Source organism: Rhyacophila brunnea, unplaced genomic scaffold, assembly GCF_057557595.1.
Source record: "Rhyacophila brunnea isolate RB1 unplaced genomic scaffold, BYU_Rbru_1.0 scaffold_13, whole genome shotgun sequence".
NCBI classification, from domain to species: domain Eukaryota; kingdom Metazoa; phylum Arthropoda; class Insecta; order Trichoptera; family Rhyacophilidae; genus Rhyacophila; species Rhyacophila brunnea.
In genome coordinates, this window is record NW_028232785.1 from 9,365,921 (window position 1) to 9,376,113 (window position 10,193).

At 35.6% G+C, this 10,193-nt stretch overlaps 1 protein-coding gene across 1 annotated transcript; it reads left to right on the forward strand.

The window, feature by feature from the left end:
* The first annotated feature begins 5,200 nt into the window (after positions 1-5,200).
* LOC147076403 (uncharacterized) lies at positions 5,201-8,679 on the forward strand. Its single transcript, XM_085940461.1, has 4 exons — positions 5,201-5,372; positions 6,914-7,060; positions 7,830-8,166; positions 8,675-8,679. The coding sequence occupies exons 1-4, from the start codon at positions 5,211-5,213 to the stop codon at positions 8,677-8,679; spliced, it is 651 nt and encodes a 216-aa protein (XP_085796587.1). The 5' UTR covers positions 5,201-5,210.
* Positions 8,680-10,193: the final 1,514 nt, after the last annotated feature.

A 10,193-nucleotide genomic window follows, 5' to 3' on the forward strand; every position in this document is an offset into this window, starting at 1 on the left:
TTCAAATAATATCATTTGACTTGGTACCTACATATTTTTTTTTTTTTTTTATTAAGGAAACAAATACATATTGATTACAAATTTTTAAAATATAATAATGAAAAGTTATTGCAACAAGCAAAGTTACCATAAATAATATAATATAATAATTTTTGGTTCCAAAGCCCGGAAAGGGAAACATAATAATATATCGGAAGTGCCTGATACAGAATGTTAGGCTTCGGGGCTTACAAACATTTGGCAATAAATCCACGATACCATCTCATTATGCATTGAAGCGCCATCTTTAGATTAATAAAGCCTGAGCATATATTTTTGCACAAGCAACGAGTGGTCCTCTGTTCAGCTGTCAAAATCAGATCCTAGATTGCTTGACATATTGATTCGCCTTTTCTCGTTTCAAATTGAATTATAAAAAATTCTCAAATCAAATATTGGTATTAACTATCAGTGTTATTTATAAATACTTTACATTCCTGTTATTCATCAGCTGTCAAAGTAAGATTAGTCCTTCACACAAAAACCGGTGGTAATATCGATTTCAAAAGAATATGTAGCATTGATCTATGCATTACATTATAGTAGAAGGTGTGTTAATGCTAGTGTATTATTTATCATGTAACTCATCTATCAAAATCGAACCATTCCCTGTGTGAACACGACTAACGCATCAGTATGAGCACTCTATAGAACAATGACATCTCATCCATAGACAACAACGGGATGAGCGGAAAAGGTAGGACCGGTCGTTGTGAATGTATCGGCTTTCTACTTGAGTCGGCAATGACTGACGTTATTAGAATAACATTACCTACCTGATTTACCTAACTGCTTTCCAAACATGACCTGCTTAGCTTAGGTCAAGTCTACTGAATGATGCTGAAAAAACTATCAATGGATAACAATACCTACCTATAAGTACAATCAACCATACTTAGGTAGGTACCTACTTTAAAACAAAGACCCATTGCACAGACACAACATTTAGGACTAACCTCGTGGTAAGTTTACAGGACTGTTGGCAGTTTGGGCGTTGACAGCTGAAGACAAATTTGACGTTGGCTGCTTGATTTACAATACAAAACCAAAATAATATTTTAATAAATCAGCCCACGGTGGCCGCGCGGCTTAAGCGTTGGACTATCATGCCGTGGGTCCCAGGTTCGAATCCTGGGTCTGGCAAGTAGGTACACATATTGTTTTTCAATTTGTGTGTGAGTCAGGGTATGGACCTAATAGGTTGATCAAGTGGCTGACATACATTTCTCTTAAAAACAAAATCTGTTAATTGTTATAGCACGGATTTACCAGACTGCCATTGTCACCAAATATCATGTTAGGGAACGGCTTCATTGGGAAGCCTTAGCCATGGTTGGCCAACCCGTGGCCCGCTGGGTGTCAACTTGTGGCCCGTGGACTAGTGAGAAAATAAAAAAATATCAAATTTAATGCTGCCGCTAGATGTGCTAATTTTGCAAATTGAGATTCGATATTGGCTCAAGATTTTAAAAAGCACCGTGTGCTTTTTGCTGCATTTGTAACGCCATTTTCCGTAGACGTGAATTTTATGACCGGGAAATTTACAAATGGAACATTGTGAAATATGTTGCGATGAACGCGAATTACGAATGCGAATTGCGAATGAAAAGGAGAAATTCCATCAGGTTGGTTTGGAAGAGTTTTACAAAACAAATTTGGACAAGGAGAAATATCCTGCATTTTACAAACATGCTCTAATGATGACTTCGCGATTTGGAAACACTTACACGTGTGAACAACTGTTTAGTCAGATAAAGCATATCAAATCCCGAGTGAGAACCGAAACCCTGATGTGCATTTGGAATACTACTTGCGTGTAGGAACAACCTCACTCGATATCGATATTGATGCACCTAGTTCTGCCACACAAAATCAAACTTCTCACTAAAATTTATAATTTTTATATAATTTTGCTTATTTTTTAATATTTAAAAAAGTCTAATCTAATAAATATGTTTGATTGTCATTTTTGTTTTATTTTATTAATATATATAAAATACATTTCTTTTTTGTTTTGTATAATAAAAAAAATCAGTTGTGCGGCCCGGTAGGAAATCTCATATTTAGAATCTGGCCCGGCTGCTGAAAAGGTTGGCCACCCATGCCTTAGCCCAACACGGCAACGCAAAGGTGAAGGGCGCGCAGCATGCCAACTACCGCGGCAATAATGAATTCTAAACAATAACGTTTTTAACAGTTTGAATTTATTCAGAGTTATTTTAACAAAATTTACATCGGCAGTTTATTAATTAAATTTTTAATTAACGATACGGCATTTTAAAGAGATCGACAATCATCGCGGGAACTCCGGCGGACAGACGGTCCTGCATTCGCCCCCGGATATCAAGTCCCGAACAAAGGGCTCACAACATGTTTTATAATTTAAGATATTTTAGGTTACAGCCCTTACTGGCTAACAAAATGGTTTGGCGCAGCCTTTATTAATAAATTGATACAATGTATTACAAGATTAATTATTATAAGATATAAGTAATATTATTATTCCTTAACAAAATCCAAACCTCTACTCTGTGGAGGCCCATATGATCCTATCAGGATCGGACATGGTCGGAAAAAAATACAGCCAGAAACATGTTACCTACTTGATTTAAATAATTTAAATTATTGGCAATTTGACATAATAATTTGACAATTATTGTCAAACAATCTACAATAAATTAATATACCACTTACCTACCTAGCTAGTTTCCATTTACTGGAATGCTGTTTAGTAGGTATTGCCACCAAGCTGACCAGTAGAATATATTTTTTGATTGTTAACAAATTTAATAACAACTGAGCAACAATCAAATCAAATGTCAACACGATTGAATTAATAGCCGTATTGTTCCGTTTAATTTCTAGTCGACGATTGCTCGAATCTGGTTAGGTCTGCTGGTATAGTGGGCTTAAAGGCCCTCCTCCCACGGCGCAACTGAAATCTGACGGAACTGGTTGGTCATGGAACTCATAAACTGACCAATGTGATGCTTCGCACACTGCGCTACTGTAACCCACCATTAATAATAATCACATAACCTCATACTGTCAAACTGGACCATCAGCTGTTTTGTACGAAAACCGACAACACGCACGCTGCTGCGTTTACTGGAATACAATTTGGTTAGGTATTTCAATTTTGCTTATCTTGTACTTTTAACGTCTTGGGTTGTTATGGATTTTATACCATGACGCTGTTCGCAGTGCTACCAATTTGGCAGGACAGAAAATATGATTTTTTCACCGAATCTACTGAATCTATTGGTACCACTGTTTTACAGTGACTGGAAACTTGAGAGACAGCGCGACCAGCATGCCGCGTCTCTTCGCGACCGTTTTGAAACAGAGAGATTCCAGTCTCGCCGTCTGCGAGCCGCTATTGAAATACAATAGCTAGATATTGGTTGGAATTTTAGTTTCAGTTCCGTCGGATTTCAGTTCCTCCGTGGGAGGAGAGCCTAATAGAACATCCATTCTCTACAGTGTTGCCAACCGTACTATAATTATAGTATTTGTACTATAATTTTCGTCTGCGTACTATGTACGATATAAAACAGGTATAGTACGCCCAAAATACTATAATTTTGAGAAATTGGAAAAAAGGTTGCCAATAGAAGAAAAGCAAAAGAGAAGCAAAAAAAATAGTCCCCATGTCTAAAAAAGACGGTGTGTAAGGTGACATTAATTACTAAACACAGCGATTTCCAAACTGGGAGGTGCGGAGTGTTGCAAAGGGAGGCGCGAAAAGTTTAACACAATTAATGTAGCCACGGGTTTGTAGTTTGCAAATGCATAGTTTATAAAACGGCCGCTAGTTATAAGCTACCTACACAAAAGAACAGTCCTATAAAACGTTGTTTGCAAACCTATCTGCAAATATGGAGACTAATTTTATAATCCCTCACTTCTATACTATAGTGAAGCGCAATAGCTATCTCGTAAAAAAATGAAATAAAAGGGTCAAATTAATCATAATGTTGAAATTTGAGGCAAATTTGTTTAGGAACGATAATTTTGTTGTTTAACTTGTCTATTTGGTTGAAATTCAAAACAATGAGTGTATAAATCAATACAAGGACCCAGTGACGTCCCTAGACAAAATGCCGCTCCTAAGCAGCGCCAATATGCCGCCCCATTTTTATACAGTATTTTTTACCATCATTTCATGACTCCAATATCTAAGAAATGTGTTGTATGGATACATAAGTAACAAAATACATGCCATCTCTACTTCAGTAGATAATATTGCGGGTCCACGGTTTCGGATACATTTAAAAATAGATCTGACAATTTTCAAAACTCGCTAGTGACTGGCAAAAATATTTGGATACATTTATTAGGTTATTATGTACCTACATATAATTAAAATATAATTCGCAAATCTGCACGCACCATTGCTGGTCATCAAGGACGTGACGTACAAGAACAACGGAAGTAAACTAGACATCGCAAACTCGACAAAAAATTACATTCCTGCAAACAAAAATTTATTTGCTGAGCTCTTGGTTAGTTTGCTAATGCACTTTTCACATTATTATATTAATAGAAAAAAAACCCGGAGGGTCCGCTTCAGGATGTGGGTCCCATGATAGAATCCATTTGTCAATAAACGATAATGAATTTGGATTGACTACTATTGAAATTGATTGTGCTAATAAACAAGCACAATCGTCAAAAAATAATGTAATATAAGTAGTAAAACCTTGTTTTTTTTTTTTTCATTTTTGTATTCGAAAGTAGGTACATTGTAGACTATTTCAAAAGGTGTCTGTATTATTTAATGAAATAAGAGGGGGAGGCGCCTAGATTAGATTTTTTTAAAGGGAGGCGTAGTAACATAAAGTTTGGAAACCACTGACTTAACATTTGAATTTTGTCTAAAAAAACGAGACGTTAATTAACCTTCATGGATATTTTGTCTAAAAAAACAAGATGTTAATTACCCCACATTTAATTTTTGGAAAATGCAGAAAATTATTGGTCACTCGTACTATATTTTTTGCCGAAATACTATAATTTTGAAGGCACTGTACTATAATTCCACTTTCAAAATATGGCAACACTGATTCTCTTTGGTCAAGCGTCTATTCTCACGGCTGTTAAATTACGATCATTACCTACAACGCGTCTAAAATATAACAATATACAAACAAGAGCTTAAATACATAATAATGGATGTGAAACGCGAACCATGTGAAATTGAATTTGACACAAAAGGAAACCATTGCTACGATGTTCCAATAATACATCCAAGTAGCCCGGAGGCCAACACTTACATGAAGCATGAAAACGTCAACAATGAAGGGCTCGCTTTTGAGGTTAGTTTTATTAATGTGAGTATTAGATATATTTTTTTATTATTTCATATTCAATTCAAAGAATATGAAGACGTAACAGTCCATTAACATTACCTAAATTGTGCATTTGTAGGTAGTCAAATGACACTTTAGGTACCTAGGTACTGTAATAATTATGGATGATTCCGATGGTATAATATATTGTGTGGCTGTTATCGGATTCCTGTGACCCAGACAGAATCAGCCAGTACCCAATCATCGCAAACTCAACGAAATAGCTGACCTCGATAATTATAATATTATTTCTTAATATTCATTTCAACGATAGTCAGCGAAATGTCCAAATAGCTGACGCAATCTATTGAATTATTCAATAGTGCGTAGGTCAATAAATTGCGGATCATAATTGATGGGATAGGTCAGTGATCGGCTGACTCTTGGACAAAGGAGCCAAATATGAGTGGCACAACGGTTTAAAAAATCTAGAGCCATACGTATATTTTTATAAATATGATTTATTTAAATGAATTAATTACATTTTATAATTGTTTAATTACATACAATTTTCACGCATTCCCTAAAACTAATGTGAACAATGACCTTCCTTGCATTTCTTTGGAGGGTTTCTGTATGTTAGGTATGTAACTTGTAGTTTTTAATTTCAGGCGCGACTCCAGATTTTCATCGACTATTTGGCTTCTCTAAATGCTATTTATATTGTTCATGTTTGAAAATGATTGTTCACATACATTATAAATTATGTAGACTCGATAATGAGTTCGGAAAGCTATTCCATGTATTAAAAATCGTAATATCCACCTTATATAGATCTTTTAGAGCGCTCCACTTGTGTTGTGAAATTAATTGCATTTTTTTCTCCAAATCCTCAATTTTGGTGGCATTTAATTTGTCGACTTTTGCAATAAGCGGATTTTACCTTTTTGCATCAACCATCACGGAGGAAACATTAGGTTCGCATTGATGTCATTATATAATATAATAAGTGTCCAAATCAATGACAAAGTCTTCGTAAAAATTGGGAATTGAGAATTTGGCAAAGAGCCGCACGCCAATACCCAAAGAGCCGCAGTTTGCCGACCCCTGGGATAGGTCATTCGATTAGGTTCCCGATAGAGACACATTGTCACTATATATTTATTATATTGTACCGATTGTACCTTTGTTATTATTTAAACAGTCATTAAACTCTCGCTTCTGCATCATTACGACAAGCACGACCGTCTTTCTTCTGCATCACCTACCTATCCACCGCCAGAGTGAATTTCTTCACTTAAATATATACAACAAGCCGAACGCCAATAGTAGCTCAATTTCGAAAGCACTTCAGTGAATATTAATAGCCATTAGTTGTTAAAAAGTGTCGTTATTAAGTATGGCTTCTTTAGCATAGTGGTATATGTACGTGGGCGCGATATCCGAGAGATGCAGGTTCGATCCTGCGGCGTGTTTTACTTTTTTTCAAAAAGATTGTTTCTATTCTTTATAATATATTTTCTCAGAAGTGTTTTCAAAATTATGTATTTCGGTAGGTACACGTCTTGTATTGTTTTTTTCAGGTGCCTGAAATGGACTTAGTAAAGTTAGAAACTGATACTGAAGAAGTCGAAATCAATGAGGATTTCTTTGAAGACACAGTACACCCTCTAAGCTACAAAGACCCACAACCCGGTTGCTCGTATACGGAAATCATTCCAGTCAATCAGGTAGCTACCCAATATGTATTACCTATATTAAATGTTTAATACTGTATATCGTGTCCGGAAATTTGTATGTATACAGTTTGCCGTATCACGCTTCACCGTAAATTGTTATAAATGAGAAAATATCTTGCAAATATGGCAACACTGGTCCACACCAGGCAGTGTTGCCAACCGTATTATAATTATAGTATTTTTACTATAATTTTCGTCTGCGTACTATGTACGTATAATACGCCAAAAATACAATAATTTTGAATATCTGAAAAAATACCTGAAAAGTACTAAAATTTCGATATTTCTGTGCTATAAGTCTTTGCAAAGTAGGTACTATAATTTCGCAATTTAAGAAATTTTGGAGAACCTGTAAAAAAAATGTACGGAAAACGTAAAAAAAAGCTTTTGACTTGGTTTAAAATGATTTTTTTTGAATTAATATTTGGGAAGTATTATTGGTCGGAAAAGGTACTACCCTAATATAAAGGGTTTAGGAATTTCTCATATTTTCCGTTATTTTTTTGTAAATCAAAAATGTAATGGTGGAATAAAAAATGTGTACATTTTCAACAAATCACAACGCGCGTACTATATTTTTGGTCGAAATACTATAATTTCTTGGTCCGCGTTCTATAATTTGGTAACGAAAAGATGGCAACACTGACACCAGGACTCACATCAGTGACATTAGTTGTCGCAGAAATGTCGCCCGAGGAGGTTATGTTAGTCAGTTCTGCTAACATCTTTATTCTAATATTTATTTGAATTTTTATTTTAGGATATTGCTACAAGCACAGTTATAACTAAACATGAAAACCCTGCATCATCGGGCAATACGCCAGATATCAAAATGCCTACCGATAGTATAGTCTTTGACGAACAAGATTTAAAAAGAGAACTCGAAATAAATAACGAAGGGTTAATACCGAAGCACACGGTTATAGAGAACAGGGAAATTGCCAAGACGCCGACTACTTCAGAAACCAAAACATTTGAATGTGATGAATGCCATTTCCAATGCAAACGGTCTACTGGCTTGAAATTACACAAAATGACTCATTCTGGTGAAAAGCCATTCAACTGTGACGAATGCGAATACTCATGTATAACACCTAGTAAGATGAAATTACACAAAATGACCCATTCTGGTAAAAAAATATTTGCCTGTGATGAATGTAATTTCTCATGTATACATTCTAGTAACATGAAATCACACAAAATGACACATACTGGTGAAAAGCCATTTAAATGTCACGAATGTAATTACTCCTGTATAACATCTAGTAAGATGAAATTACATAAAATTGCTCATTCTGGTGAAAAACCCTTTAATTGTAAAGAGTGTAAATATGCATGCATTAGATCTATTGATATGAAATCACACCAGATGACTCATTCTGGTGAAAATCCTTTTAAATGTGATAAATGCGATCACTCATGCAAGACATCTGGTAACTTGAAATCTCATAAAATGATTCATTCTGGTGAAAAGCCATTTAAGTGTGAGGTGTGTAATTACTCATGCATACGATCTTCTGTCATGAAAGTACACAAAATGACCCATTCTGGTGAAAAGCCATTTAAATGTGTTGAATGTGATTTTTCATGTACACGTTCTTGTAGTATGAAACTACATAAAATGAGTCATTCTGGCGAAAAGCCACATAAATGTGGTGACTGCAATTTCTCATGTACGCGACCTGGTAGCATGAAATTGCATAAAATGACTCACTCTGGTGAAAAACCATTTCAATGTGATAAATGCACGTTTTCGTGTATTCAATCCGGCCAAATGAAATTACACAAAATGAGCCATTCCGGCGAAAAGCCTTTTAAATGTGATATATGTAGTTACTCATGTATACGTTCCAACGACATGAAAATACACAAAATGTCTCATTGAATGTGAAAAGCCAATTAATTTTAATGAATATATTTTATTATCTCATAATAAGTAGAAAAATTAATAATTTTATGAAATACGAATACTCATTAGCCGTGACAATACTGAAGAGGGTGAAGTGCTTGTGAAGGAGCAACGAAAAGATAAGAGATAACGCATCAAGCAGCCTCTAAGTGAAGAGGCGACGTTGGACCTGGCTTAGCCACGTGCTGCTGATGCCAGAAGAAAACTTCAACCTGGCTTGTCTGTTCTTCAAGCCGACCAGATTCAGGCGTCCTGGAAGGCCGCTAATTATAATCTAAAAGTGTATACGGCCCGGCTACGAAGCACGAAGACTGGCGAGCGACAGAGATTCTTGGAGGCGCCGCGTGGTGTCCATATGCCCCAATAAGGGGCGGATATGGCCAAAGAAGAAAGAAAAAGAAGTGCTTGTTTCTCATTGTCATGTTGATTATGTGACATATTGAGAACACAGTTTATTATAAAATGAAATCACTGTATTTAGCCGTGTCGTCTTGGTGTATGGTTTCACTTGACGTAGGTAATAAAAAATACAAAAATTATTCAACACAGATTACGGCAAAATATGTATCCCTGCATGTGGACCCCATAATCCAAAGCAGGGCGCGGGGCAACAGTAAATAAACGACGTCTACAGATCCCATAGAAGAGATAAATCTTCCCTTTGTATAGGACACGTCACTGTCAGCCCATTGAGTCACATAACACAATTTTATTTCACAAGGTGAACAGGCTAAAACTAGAATTGTTTTATCGGCGACACCCTTATATCCTCATTTGGTGAATCTACGTCTTACTACGACTGTATTCATCTAACAGTTCAAGCTAGTTCCGTTAAGGGCTCACATACTCAGCGTAGGTTAAAATGGAGCTTTTATGGTATTTTCAGAGCATAACCCTGGAGATTCCTTAAATGTTGCAGACAATCTATTTATATAATTTTGAAGCCTTATCCTTTATATTTATTTTCAACATTTGATCACTGCATAAATTTTTTATTACATAAAATAGTATTATTTTAAACCTTTTTAGAATATAGTCATATTTCAGTACATCCATGTGCAGTGTTTTAAAAAAAAAATCGGTTAGGTACATGTTCATAAACGCGCGTAAACACGATCTTACTCCCTACTTCATTTATCGTTTGTCAATTTATGGCTTCGGCCGTAAGTTTTAGCTTAGCCACTGGGAAATGCCAATAAAAATGGAGTATTTCAA

What these genes read in the sequence shown, in the direction of transcription:
- LOC147076403 (XM_085940461.1), top strand. Translation starts at nt 5,211, where the DNA reads ATGGATGTGAAACGCGAACCATGTGAAATTGAATTTGACACAAAAGGA. An exon ending in TTGAGGTTAGTTTTATTAAT is followed by an intron (nt 5,373 to 6,913) that starts GTGAGTATTAGA and finishes TGTTTTTTTCAG; the next exon opens with GTGCCTGAAATGGACTTAGT. An exon ending in AAATCATTCCAGTCAATCAG is followed by an intron (nt 7,061 to 7,829) that starts GTAGCTACCCAA and finishes TTTTTATTTTAG; the next exon opens with GATATTGCTACAAGCACAGT.